General features: G+C 40.2%; 3 protein-coding genes and 2 pseudogenes across 5 annotated transcripts in view; 3 read left to right on the top strand and 2 right to left on the bottom strand.

Moving 5' to 3' along the window:
• On the top strand, positions 30-6,036 carry LOC104735291 (annotated as a pseudogene).
• LOC104735290 lies at positions 5,972-7,161 on the top strand (annotated as a pseudogene).
• Positions 7,201-8,786, bottom strand: LOC104735293. Its single transcript, XM_010455055.1, has 2 exons — positions 8,535-8,786; positions 7,201-7,906 (listed from the first exon to the last, which is right to left on the bottom strand). Exons 1-2 carry the CDS (start codon positions 8,784-8,786, stop codon positions 7,208-7,210), a joined length of 951 nt encoding a protein of 316 aa, XP_010453357.1. The 3' UTR covers positions 7,201-7,207.
• Positions 9,126-10,491, top strand: LOC104735294 (polyubiquitin-like). Its single transcript, XM_010455056.2, has 2 exons — positions 9,126-9,229; positions 9,399-10,491. Exon 2 carries the CDS (start codon positions 9,399-9,401, stop codon positions 10,314-10,316), a length of 918 nt encoding a protein of 305 aa, XP_010453358.1. The 5' UTR covers positions 9,126-9,229; the 3' UTR covers positions 10,317-10,491.
• LOC104735295 (protein EMSY-LIKE 3-like) overlaps positions 11,050-13,951 on the bottom strand; it is an 8,308-nt gene continuing 5,406 nt past the window's right edge. For 2 of the 3 annotated variants that reach the window (XM_019234650.1, XM_019234648.1), the window contains 5 exons: positions 12,930-12,998; positions 12,612-12,848; positions 12,456-12,524; positions 12,268-12,368; positions 11,950-12,177 (listed from right to left, as the gene is read on the bottom strand). In XM_019234650.1, the coding sequence (XP_019090195.1) occupies positions 12,294-12,368; positions 12,456-12,524; positions 12,612-12,848; positions 12,930-12,998 (450 nt within the window). In that variant the 3' untranslated portion in view covers positions 11,950-12,177; positions 12,268-12,293. Of the gene's footprint in view, positions 11,376-11,465; positions 11,567-11,653; positions 11,723-11,809; positions 11,920-11,949; positions 12,178-12,267; positions 12,369-12,455; positions 12,525-12,611; positions 12,849-12,929; positions 12,999-13,951 lie in introns of those variants that run through there. The other variant, XM_019234649.1, reaches the window with a different exon arrangement.

Raw genomic sequence — 13,951 nt, forward strand, 5'->3', positions numbered from 1 at the left:
AATTACTCAATGTTTTTCCAATGCTCGGTTGTATAACTTATTCGCTTGTATTTTGCATGTATTTGATCTAAAGGGAAGAAAGGGTTCTCAAACAGTCCCAGGAAGAAAGAAGAGAGACCCTGAAGACAACAGTGATGCTATGAACAAAATTCTTTGGAAGATGGTGAAAACACAAAAGGCTTTGGCTGGTGCAGAAAAGGAAGAAGAGAGCAAGTGAATGACTTGCAGACAAAATTATCGGAGAAAGAAGAGGTTTAAAAGTCAATGGAAATGTCAAAGAACCAGGTAAAACGATATCCAAGAAAAGCTTGAAGCAACAAAACGATTGGTTGCTGAGAAGGAGATGTTGATTAAGTCTATGCGGTTACAATTATCGGACACGAAGGTAACCTTTTTCAATTATGTGTCTTTAGATATATCCTTTGTGGAATCTGGTTTTAAACACAATGGAGAATACTCAGTTTGCTTCTGCACTTTATCTCACTTGTTGATAGCTTCCTTTCTCTGTTTCCACTATATCAAACTTGCAGACAAGCAAGCTGCCTGCCCTTGAGAAGACTCAATGGGAAGCAAAGACATCAGGTACGAAGGCAATCACGCTTCAAGAACAGCTAAATACTCTTGAAGGAGAAATCTCTACGATGTCGGTTTGAAAGCCCAATAAAGTCTCATAAATAAAAACTTCATTTCTTTGTTAATGGAAGGAAGGAAGGAAAACAAGTTAAAAGTTCGGTAATGGCGAGCGAGAGACGAAGCAGCGGCGGAGACGCTGTTGCGATCTCTGTCCGAAGCATTACCAAACCGTTCACGTTTCCTCCGACGGGACAATCCATGACCTTAAGATTGCCCTAAAATCCTCTTTCCCTCCCAATTTCCATCTGTATTTCAAGGTAATGCTTATTATGATTACAAGTTTCGAGTTTTTGTTTCTTCCCTTATCTGACCCTTCTTGGGAAAATATTCATGCTTTTTGTATCGTTACAATTATCTTTTGTAGAAAAATAAATTGAGTCTGAAGAGTAGAGTTGCTGCTGTTGTTAACAATGACGGTGAGTTCGTGAGTTTGGTTCCGTATGTTAAGAAGGAACAACATCCACAGACTCCAAAACCCGATTTATTAAAACCCTCATTGAGTTCTTCTGAGAGGATTCCAAAATATTCAAACTTGAAAGATGAAAACGCTAAAGCAGCTGAGAACCATCATTGTATTGGGGAGAAACGAAAACGGGATCAAGAAGCGTGTCCATATGGGTTCTTTGATTGTGTTTTGGAGTCTGATTGTAAAGATGCATTTAAAAGTCAGAACACAGAGAAGCTTGCTGGGGTTTTGAAGTCTAGGATTTGCTTGACATCTCCAAGTACTACAAAATGCTTGATGTCATGGGATACAAGAACTAGCTCTTTGTGTTCTTGTCCAGATTGGGTGAAGTTGTCTATGGAGACATTCGCGTTTTTGAATCTTTTTTCGTCTCTTATTCAATCACTTGGAGAGAAGTTGTATATAACCCGCTTGAAGGAATCTCTTTTCCGGTTAGCAATGTCTGGAGTTCGTGTTGGTATACAAGACGTTAAGAATCTCTCAGTTATATGCCCCAAGGTGATTGTTCTATATCTTTTTTCAAGTATACTTACTTATTTTGTGACTAAATGTTTTTATATGTAACCGCAATGGTTGTTGTAGGTTGTGAAGGTTATCACTGATGACTTTGAAGCTGTGAACCATGAGAATGCTATAGTTATAGCTGATTATCCGGAGACAGATGTAAAACCAGGTCGTAAGAAAACTCCACTTGCAAAGGTCTTTAGTGCCATGAAAAAACGGGAGACTTCCTTTAAGTCTGAATTGTGGGAGTCAATCAAATCACTACTGGTAAAGAATAGAGGTGAGTGTGGAATAGCTATTTCCTTGGAGGACATGCTTAAATTTGCCAGCCAAGGTAGAGCTTTTTGTGGAAACAAAGCTAGAGAGGCTGGGAAAGCCACTTCTTTCTCTGGTTCTCGTAAATCCCACACTTTGTGTCATGACACAAATCCACTGCAACCATCGGAGATGGTCGAACATCTCAGGAATGGTATTGGATCTAAAGGACAGGTTGTTCACGTTGAAGTTATCAATGCTAGAAAATCTGCCTGCGTCGAAATGTTAGATGAGCTCTCAGAAACCACCAAGTCTGCCTTGAAAAGAATTGGACTCAATAGATTTTATAGCCATCAGGCTGAAGCAATTTCAGCAGCCTTGTCTGGGAAGAATGTTGTGGTTGCAACTATGACTTCCAGTGGAAAATCTCTTTGCTACAATGTGCCAGTCTTTGAGGAATTGTGCAAGGACACAGATTCTTGTGCCTTGTACTTATTTCCGACCAAGGTTACTCATCTTGTCTCTTTTTCTTTTGAGTTTTTTATGCTCAAGAGATCTTAAAACTTCTTAAAACTGCTATAATAGAAAGAGACTCTCTGTTTGTTTGAATAGACCTTAGCTCAGGATCAATTAAGAGCATTGTCTGATTTGATAAAAGGATACGAAGAAAACATAAACATGGGAGTGTACGATGGTGATACTCCTTTTAAGGATAGAACAAGGCTGAGGAGTAATGCTAGACTGGTAATTTCTTATTGTCATTTTTCCCCCAATAGAATAGTGTTCCATTCACTTACATAGTTCTCTAACTAACATTATTGGAGTTTATGCATGTAGCTGATCACAAATCCTGATATGTTACATATGTCAATTATGCCTCTCCATGGACAATTTAGCCGGATTTTATCTAACCTTAGGTAACACATTTTCCTATATATCTCCTCTCATTTTAAGTTTGACTAATTTCAGTGGAAGCATTGCAAGACATGAATTGATATATTGCAAGCCAATATATCAATAATGATTTAAGTTCTAAGTTGATTATTTCAGGTATGTTGTGATCGATGAAGCCCATACTTACAAGGGACCATTTGGCTGCCACACAGCCCTTATATTGAGAAGACTTCGCCGCCTGTGCTCCCATGGTGCAATACTGATCCCCTGGTTAAACCAATATAGTCTTCATTACGAATTTCATCCATTTTTGAATTGATCGAACATATCTTACTTTCCAGTTTATGGTGCCAATCCTTCCTTCATGTTTTGCACTGCAACTTCTGCTAATCCTCGACAGCATTGCATTGTAGGCCTACATTGTCAATTATATGGATAAAATATTCGCATATCCAAATCTATCATACTGGATCAGAACGTGATTTTCTGTTGGTGTAGGAGCTTGTAAACCTATCTGAGCTCGAGCTGATAGAAAATGATGGAAGTCCTTCCTCTGAAAAGCTTTTTGTCCTGTGGAATCCATCAGTTCTTCCAACAAGTGTATAATTCAGTTTCCTTGATTTTTTTTTGTAATCAATTCTAAAACTTTATTTACTCAAATTTTCCTTAATCTATTGTATCACAGAAACCTGAAGAAAGTTCGAAATTCGTGAGTAGTAGTGAAGCTGCTGCAGGTAAACCATGGGGAGCTATTGCAGGTAAACAACCATCTGGAGCTGCTGCCGATACACCATCAAGGTAATTTTTGAGTCATTGGCCTTTCTAACAAGAAATCAAAATGTATTTTCATCTATAGCTAACATGAGATATCATTTACAGCCCAGCTTCTGTAGTTTCACACCTCTTCGCGGAGATGGTTCAGCATGGCCTACGTTGCATTGCTTTTTGTCCATCTGGCAAACTCTGTGAACTTGTTTTGTGTTTGACGTAAGTCATCTTCTTTACCGCTGATAGTAAAAAAAAAATCACACTAGAGTATTTGATTGATGGAGTTTGACATTTGTTAAATATGCCGCAGACGTGAAATTCTAGAAAAGTCTGCCCCTCATTTGGTTGAAGCCATATCCTCATATCGTGGAGGCTACATTGCTGAGGTACATTTTCTATTTTTTATGTGTCTGAACTCTGGTGTTGTTTGTAGATGAATTGCGTTTACCGGATCAATATTTTCAATATTTTGCAGGACCGGAGGAAAATAGAGAGCGATTTATTTGGTGGAAAGCTTTGTGGTATTGCTGCAACAAACGCACTTGAGTTGGGGATTGATGTTGGTCATATCGATGTAACTCTTCATTTAGGTTTTCCCGGCAGTATTGCCAGGTAAATCAGTTTGATTGGTTCTTTTATTTTCTCTCTTAGAACTGAAATTCCATAAGGTGCAGCTGACAATGACTGATCACTTTTGAGTTTCAGTCTTTGGCAGCAAGCCGGGCGATCTGGAAGACGACAACGGCCTTCTCTTGCCGTATATGTTGCCTTTGCTGGTCCGCTTGACCAATACTTCATGAAACTTCCGAACAAACTCTTTCGTAGCCCAATCGAGTGTTGCGTTATTGATTCTCAAAATGAGCAGGTTGATAGTATACTGTTTGGATTCTTGTGCCATCTAACTCCAGCTGAGATTATACTGACTTGCTTTGATACTTCTCTTCTTGTAGGTCCTTGTGCAGCATTTGGCTTGTGCTGCTCTTGAGCATCCGTTGAGCTTGCAGTATGATGAACAACACTTTGGTTCTGGCATAAGCGACGCTCTTGGGTCACTCAGGAACAAAGGATACTTGAGTTTTGATCCATCCCGTGATTCTTCTTCTAGAATATGGACCTATATTGGTCGAGAGGTAAATATCCGAGCAGTTACTTTGAAAAATACAACCCAAAACCTAGTTTCCTTGCTCTAAACATTTGCTGGTTAATATTTTCTCAGAAAAAGCCTACTAAGAAAGTCTCTATCCGGGCCATAGAGGCGGTAAGATACAGAGTCGTGGAGAAAAAAAGTGAAGATCTTCTCGATGAAAAATCGAGGAAAGCAAAGCTTTTTTCCAGGTATATGAAGGAGCTGTTTATATGAACCAAGGAAGGACCTATCTGGTGACCAGTCTGGATACAAAAGAAAAGATAGCTTTGTGTGAATTAGCAGACGTGGATTACTACACCAGGACTCGGGATTACACTGATATCCATGTAACTGGTGGTAAAACTGTAAGTATAAACGTTGTTGTTTCCTGTGTGATAGTTCTGAATCTTTGCGCAAAATTCATTACTAAGTTCATGTTTCAGGCTTGCGCATTAAAGGCTCTTAAGAACCAACTTAATAAGACAACAGCACAAAGTAATGCATGTAGAGTGACAACAAAGTGGCTTGGATTTCTTCGTATCCGAAGAAGAAACGATGAAGTAATTGATGATGTTGAGCTTTCACTCCCAAGTTACTCTTACCAATCACAGGTTTGTCTTTAACCTGAAGCCTCAAACACACACTCTTACAGTCTTTCTGTTTACGCTGTGATTTTTAAGTCTGGTTTATGGATAATAAACAGGCTGTTTGGATTCAAGTGCCTGAGTCAGTAAAATCAGAAGTGGAGGGGAATAAGTTATCATTCCGTGCTGGTTTACATGCCGCTTGTCACACTCTTCTCCACGTTGTTCCACTATTTGTGCGTTGCAACTATTCAAACTTGGCTCCAGAATGCCCAAATCCGCAAGAGCAACGCTATTTCCCAGCGAGAATCTTACTATATGATCGTCATCGTGGAGGAACTGGCATCTCCGCCAAGGTAAATTGTGAAAGCAAAAAATCTCAAAGATTTATTTGTTGAATTTGGATGATAAGTAACTCTTGAACATTTCCGGCTCTGCAGATCCGTCCAATGTTCACGGAGCTTCTAGAAGCGGCTCTTGATCTCTTAAAGTCTTGCCGCTGCTCAGCTGAAACTGGTTGCCCGAGTTGCGTTCAGATTTATGGTTGCCAAGGGTACAATGAGCTCATACATAAGGAATCAGCCATCCTGATCATACAGGTAAACAACTAACAAAAAAACTATTTTGATTTCTTTCTCACTCTTTTCTATATATATATATTACCAAAACTTATGAACACAAAGCCTGATCCTTGTTATACAATAATATTGTGCTTAGGGAGGTTTGGAGTCGGAGAGATCATATTTCGGAGACCAAGATGAATCATCATGAGAGTTATGTGAAACAGTCATGTGGCCGGATCGGAGTTTACACTTTACAGTAAAGGTTCTGTCTTAACTACTCAAGGCACTGTTGAAATGGAAGCTTCCATAATGGAAGGTAAAACCAAAAGATGTGGAGCTGTCTGTGGTCTGACCACTGTCGTTAATCTCATCTCTTTATCTCGCCTCGTCATGGAGAAAACTCCTCATATATATCTTGCATTCGATGCTGCTGAAGCTTACGCTAGAGCACATGTCAGTCAGTGTACATATAGCTATTTGACTTTGTATTGATCCATTGTAAAGCTTTCTCTGAACTTTGTTTTTCTAGGGAGTTGAGACGGTCGATTCTAGCCATTTCATAACTCCTGAAAACATTGCAAGGCTAAAGCAGGCCAAAGAATTCAATCGAGTCCAGGTACTATGTTTATTCTCTTTAGAAACCAAGTTCTTGAGGCTTGTCTTCATGTGATACTAAACAAAACTTTAAATTCCTTCAAAACAGTTGGATTACACGGCCCCTACTCCTCCGAAAGAACTTGAAAATTGTGGCGACAGCCAAATTGGAACAGTCGGATGTGTAGCCGTAGACAGTGCCGGGAATCTAGCTTCGGGCTACATCAACTGGTGGTTATGTCAACAAGATGGTTGGCAGAATTGGGGATACGCCAGGCATTGGCGCAGGAACATACGCTAACCACCTTTGTGCCGTCTCAGCTACAGGTAAAGGAGAAGAGATCATCCGTGGAACCGTGGCTAGAGACGTGGCTGCACTCATGGAGTATAAAGGCTTGTCTTTGACCGAGGCAGCAGCTTATGTTGTTGACCAATCCGTTCCCAGAGGAAGCTGTGGACTCGTTGCTGTCTCTGCCGTTTAACACTACCGGTATGTTCAGGGCTTGTGCTACCGAAGATGGTTACTCTGAGATCGCAATCTGGCCAAACAACTGATACCACTAGACTTGCTTGCAGTGTTTAGAATCGGTTTGAATCGTAGTCGGATCAGTAAAGTTAAAACAAAAGGGTTAAGATGCAAACTAATAAAACCATCATTGTTTGTTTGTTACGGGTTCTCTTTAGGCTTTCGTGTTCACTATAAGTCTATAATACAATAAGGAGTTTGTATCACAAAAATGGGTTTATGCTAATATGACCGGAAGAAGGTATTTACATTGGAATCTTGGACTCAGTTTTATACAATTTCAGCGCCGGCGGATTAAGGGAGATCTTCAGATTGGAGTAGCGACTGAACTTCCGCGGCCAAATCCTCGGCAGTTGGAGAAGTGCACCAAATCTTGCAAATGTACCGCATGACTAACAATAACGTAGAGACGAAGATACCTAAGGCAAATTCTTTAGAAACCAATCCCACGAAGCAAACTAGACTGAGTATTCCTGCAAAACGGCTCATATGACCAGAGACTGATTTGATGGTGATGTTCTCTTCCAGCACTTCAATGACTCGGAAGAACACATACGAAACAGACGAGACTCCAAAATAAACCGGGGAAAGATTAGTTTCCTCAAGTGATCCCATGGCTAATCCAATCTGGACAAACACCATGGCTCCTCCAAGAGCCGCCAAGATGACAAGATTTAACTTCTCTGAGCTGCAGCTTGAATCTAGGGATGAAGGGTTTAGGGTTTCGTGGCTCTTAAGGTACTTCACGAGATACCAGAAACTAACGAGAGCTGTAGAAGAAGCCAATCTGATTGCGAACTCCACGGACACAATTGCTACGAGGCATGCTAGAGCAGATAATCCAAGCATGTGGCTGATCCAATCGGCGAAACGTTTGACCACCACGTCGTCCTCGAATTCAGCGACGATCACGAAGAGAACGTAAGCGACAGAGCAGAGGCCGAAGTAAAGGGGTGGGAACCAAGTCGCTTTAGTGCCCATGGCAAACGCCACCTGGTCGTATCCCATGGCCAGCATCATAATCGCCAGAGTCAAGTTATGGAGCTTCTCAGATCTTTCGCTAGCCATTTCTTTGTTTCTTTTGTTCTTGAAAGTTGAAAAGTAAGAGATCTGAGAGATGAGGCGGCTTATATTGGTGAAAGTGAGAACTATAAACGGTTAAAACTAACTAATTAACTAACTTTTTGATTAATTTGATTATTTATGTTTGTATCAGAAATTTTTCTTAAGCAGCTTTTAATTTTGAACGTTTGGATACTCTCTCTCCATAAGAGTTTGCTTAGGCGTAGCAATGATATAAAAAGATGGTTTTACTTCTGGTGGGAAACCAAAATGCTTCAACTAGCTAGAGAAGATTTGATGAAAATCTCAAAGAAAAAAGAAAAAAAAAAATCTCAAAGAAATTAACAAAAAAAAAAGAAAGAAACTAACATAAAAGAAACTGTTGAGGTGGGGATGAGTTTACTTTACAAACTGAATGAACGAAAGAGAAGAGCAAAACGGAACCGAGCCACAAAGAAGAAGGTATTGCAATCCATAGAAGGACTTGGTGAGAAACGGTGTGGACCAAAAGCATGAGGATGGCAACATTACTGAACAAGTGGCTCACGCGTCCTAACACGGCTGTGAAAGGATGCGACACGGAAGCATACCCTATCACGCCAGTAATGTATTGAAAAATCACCATCCCGATAACACTATCTCCCCAAACGTGGGGGTAATTTGGTAGTAAAGGCCAGAACAAGCAAGTCTCGACGGTGACGATGAGCAAGTGCATCGTTACGACGTAGATTAAAGAATTGGTCCACCCTAATGCGAGCGTTAGGAATTCAGGTAGGATTTGATCGTCGTCATCAAAGCCTTTTCCGCTCATGATTGACTTTTGTTGTTTGTATGGTTTGTTTAGTTTTTTCTCTCATTCTTATTTCAAAAATATCATATATTACTTTCGGCTGAGGGTTTAACCTAATTGTGCTTGTTCTTTATTGGGATTTTTTTGGTTTGATTTTCAGTTTAAATGGAAAAAAAAAATGTAAGTTTAATAATTTGTTAATGGTTCTCTTTGGGCCTTCATATTTATCGGCCCGTGGACTATATAATTTGGCCCATATTCAAGAAGCTGCGTGTAAACAACGCCCAATACAAGTCATAATACATACGTGTCTAGTTCTGAGTGGCTAATGCTTCACCGCCTCAACTTCCTCGTCCTCGTCCTCATCCTCTTCGATATATAAACACCGACGACCTCTTTATCTCTTTCACAATTCAGCTTCCAATTCCTAAAACCTAATAATCAATCCCTCAATCGTGATCAAGGTAAAAGTTCTGAATCTCTAATACGATTTACTTGTTTCTTCCGATCTCAATTGAGTCTCTGTTTTCTGAATTTGGTTCGATTTGTGTTTTGGATTTTGGTAATTAGTTTCTTGATCGAATTTGATTATTTGTTTTGGTATTTATCAATCACTCTGTTTGTGAATTACAGATGCAGATCTTTGTTAAGACTCTCACCGGAAAGACAATCACCCTCGAGGTGGAAAGCTCTGACACAATCGACAACGTCAAAGCCAAGATCCAGGATAAGGAAGGTATCCCTCCGGATCAGCAAAGGCTTATCTTTGCCGGTAAGCAGCTAGAAGATGGCCGTACCTTGGCTGACTACAACATCCAGAAGGAGTCGACGCTTCATCTCGTTCTCAGGCTTCGTGGTGGTATGCAGATCTTCGTCAAGACTCTTACCGGAAAGACCATTACTTTGGAGGTGGAGAGCACTGACACCATCGACAACGTTAAAGCTAAAATCCAAGACAAGGAGGGTATCCCACCGGACCAGCAGAGGTTGATCTTTGCCGGTAAGCAGCTTGAAGATGGCAGGACTTTGGCTGACTACAACATTCAGAAGGAGTCAACCCTTCATCTTGTTCTCAGGCTTCGTGGTGGTATGCAAATCTTCGTCAAGACGTTGACTGGAAAGACTATTACTTTGGAGGTGGAGAGCTCTGACACTATCGACAATGTTAAGGCCAAGATCCAAGACAAGGAGGGTATCCCACCGGACCAGCAGAGGTTGATCTTTGCCGGAAAGCAACTTGAAGACGGCAGGACTTTGGCTGACTACAACATTCAGAAGGAGTCTACACTTCACTTGGTCTTGCGTCTCCGTGGAGGTATGCAGATTTTTGTCAAGACTCTCACAGGCAAGACCATCACCCTCGAGGTTGAGAGCTCCGACACCATTGACAACGTGAAGGCCAAGATCCAGGACAAGGAAGGTATCCCTCCGGACCAGCAGCGTCTCATCTTCGCTGGAAAGCAGCTTGAGGATGGTCGCACATTGGCTGACTACAACATCCAGAAGGAGTCGACCCTTCACTTGGTCCTTCGTCTCCGTGGTGGTTTCTAAACTCTGTTATGGTTACGCAAAAGTTTCTTATAAAACTTGTGTATTTTGGGGCTTTACAAGTTCCCAAATAAATAATTGATGAACTATGTTTGTGGCTTTTTTATATTTCTCTTCTTTCTTTCTAATGAAAAATCGAATTAATGGAATTATAGTAAAATTCCGATGGTTTCCTCAAGTCAGCTTGTGTTAGTTATTCTTATGAGTTGTAAATTCTTGTAATGATGGATCTCTATTTTTGGATCGCTGGTGTCTTCAAACTTGATTGGGTGGTTACGGGTTTTAATTCTCCTCGCCACTTTTTGGCTTGCTTAATCAGATGTTAATACTCATCTCTAAAATAAGCATAAACCAAATCCACAAAAATGGATTCAAAAGCCAAACTGGGAGAAGTCTCCCTTAAATTATTAAATTAGGGGTTGAGACCAGAAACCCCAAGTTCATTGATGATGATTTGTCTCAGTCTTTGCTGTTCCTTGTACTACCGGAAGATGGGTTCCCTTGAGAGTTGAGAGTACTGGAAGCTCCTCGTCCTTACTTTATTAGTCCTTTTGAGTGTATTAAAGTTATATCTTTTGAAATTAGCAATTTTAATATCAGCTGTCTTTTGTTAAACTATCTGCTTTTCTTCCAAATTTCTGAAATTTCAATTGTTTTGACTAGGTAGGTTTTTTCTTTCAGGAACTAAGATTTCCCAATAGTGCTTTACTACTTCAGAACAAAAATAGAGTTGATCTAATAATTAATGTTTCTACTTTCTAATAGTTTACATGAGTAGTAGTTCTTAGTCGCTCCATCTCCCCCTAATACTAGAGTTTTGCTTTGCCCATCATCTCGTCTCTGCAACATTCTACATTTATAAGAAGTCTTATGGATTTTACAATGCTTAAGACCCTAACTTCCAAATCCAGTTACTGGAGTTATGTGGCACACAAATGTCATCAAATCCTTCCCCTAAACAAAATACATCCATACAACTTTTGGAATCTCCCTCATCAATTCACATTTCGCCACCACCATCTACAACACTTTTTAGCAAGTCTAAAGCTCCGCCTCCATCATCTGCATTTAAGCCAAAATCCACAGCCACGTTATAACTTCAATTTAAACACACACATTGATCCAAAGAGCAGACAGAAGAAAGATGTGAACCTGAGGTAATCTGGAAGGGCCCCCTATCAAATATTACCACTTTCTCCGTCTGATATTTCTTCAAGCTTTGCGATTGCATCCATAAGAGCTAGTTCATGATCCTACAATTTCCAAGTAAAACAATAAAATCAGCTTCTCTTTTCATTATAGCAACGACCAGATTCAACAGCAAATGTATTGGTTCTTACTCTCAGCACTCTCTTTGCCTTCTCTACCTCTGCTGGGTTGGGGTTAACTGACCCAAAAACTTTTTCTATCTGTTACAAAAATATAAACAAAGTGATAGTCAGATCATAACATATTGCAAACATTCATTTACCATATCGAAAACCTTGGATGATTACCTCTTTTATCAGTGTATCAGTGTGGAGAATTTCAATTTCGCCTAAAGCTTTCTTCCCGATGCCATTCTGTGTCTTTGGTTGCTGCATCTTCATGCTTCCCCTACCTCTACCACCCACATTGCTTGTANTTGCCCATCATCTCGTCTCTGCAACATTCTACATTTATAAGAAGTCTTATGGATTTTACAATGCTTAAGACCCTAACTTCCAAATCCAGTTACTGGAGTTATGTGGCACACAAATGTCATCAAATCCTTCCCCTAAACAAAATACATCCATACAACTTTTGGAATCTCCCTCATCAATTCACATTTCGCCACCACCATCTACAACACTTTTTAGCAAGTCTAAAGCTCCGCCTCCATCATCTGCATTTAAGCCAAAATCCACAGCCACGTTATAACTTCAATTTAAACACACACATTGATCCAAAGAGCAGACAGAAGAAAGATGTGAACCTGAGGTAATCTGGAAGGGCCCCCTATCAAATATTACCACTTTCTCCGTCTGATATTTCTTCAAGCTTTGCGATTGCATCCATAAGAGCTAGTTCATGATCCTACAATTTCCAAGTAAAACAATAAAATCAGCTTCTCTTTTCATTATAGCAACGACCAGATTCAACAGCAAATGTATTGGTTCTTACTCTCAGCACTCTCTTTGCCTTCTCTACCTCTGCTGGGTTGGGGTTAACTGACCCAAAAACTTTTTCTATCTGTTACAAAAATATAAACAAAGTGATAGTCAGATCATAACATATTGCAAACATTCATTTACCATATCGAAAACCTTGGATGATTACCTCTTTTATCAGTGTATCAGTGTGGAGAATTTCAATTTCGCCTAAAGCTTTCTTCCCGATGCCATTCTGTGTCTTTGGTTGCTGCATCTTCATGCTTCCCCTACCTCTACCACCCACATTGCTTGTAGGAACACCACGAGCCACAGATTTTGTACTTCCACGGCCTTGCCCTGGATGTCCTCCTTTACGAGAAACCCCAGGATCTTCACCTTCCCATCTGATATCTCCCGGAGATATCTATATATAAAGAACATTCAGAATCATATATGAAGAAGGATCCAAAAGATGAGCTCTTACAAAAACTGAAATCATAATTACCTCTTTAAGATTAACCCATTCCCAAGTTTCATTCCCAGTGTTAATATCATACACTAAAGCATGCCGCCCCTAATCAATGTTTAATAAAAGGAAATATATAATATCAGAAAAACAGAGATTTGGCACTAAAACACTAATATATATATATAGCACAGAAAGATACGATACCTCAACAGGGTTGTAGTCAGTTATAACAGCTTCATAGAAATGATTGTCCTCAGGCCACTTCGTCCATACCTTCCTTCCAATCAACGGGTCATATGATCCCGATTCACCTGGTTCCTTTGTTAAAGCGCCAGCCTGGGGCCTTCCAGCAATGCCTGTAGGTGGGTACTGCATCGACTTCATCGAGCACAAAGAAATGAAATATTCTCACCCCTTAGTCAATGAAGAATATAACAACACGATTCACAGTAAAAACAGTAAAGAGTCATGTAGCATCATGACTTACTGTTTTCGGCTTCTTGGTCTTTGGACCTGGTGGAGGACCTCCCCTTCTGATAGCAGATGAGGATGGTTGCATCGAAGGGTGCATAGAAGGAGATGGTGGTCCCATCGCTAATGAGGCGATTGATTGTGATGTCTTTTGCTTTTTACGTGATCCTGAGACAGCTGGACTCGGAGCATCATGAACCAGCTGAGGAACACTCGACTGAACGTTGTTTACCTTTCTCCATTCCCTGACATGATTTCAAATTAACATTGTTGGCTACAAAGTTGTTTTTGATTGATTGCAGTGATGTTTTAATAACATATGAAACAAACCTTATTCGCCTGATCATTTCATCAGCGTTAACCCTTGATAACAGCTCTCTGTGTTCTTCATCAGACACCCGAAGTTCTTTTCTGAGTTCAGTGATCAAAGTTTCTTTCTCCTGAAGAACAAAAGGAAGAAAGATAAGCTTATCTTGGGTTAGATGGTGAAATTACATAAACATGGAATAACTAAATGATGAAAACAAGCAAAATAAGTACCCAGGTAATAGCATCAGACTGGGCTTTAAAAGCGCGGAGTATCGAGC

This window comes from Camelina sativa, chromosome 13 (genome assembly GCF_000633955.1).
Source record: "Camelina sativa cultivar DH55 chromosome 13, Cs, whole genome shotgun sequence".
Lineage (NCBI taxonomy): Eukaryota > Viridiplantae > Streptophyta > Magnoliopsida > Brassicales > Brassicaceae > Camelina > Camelina sativa.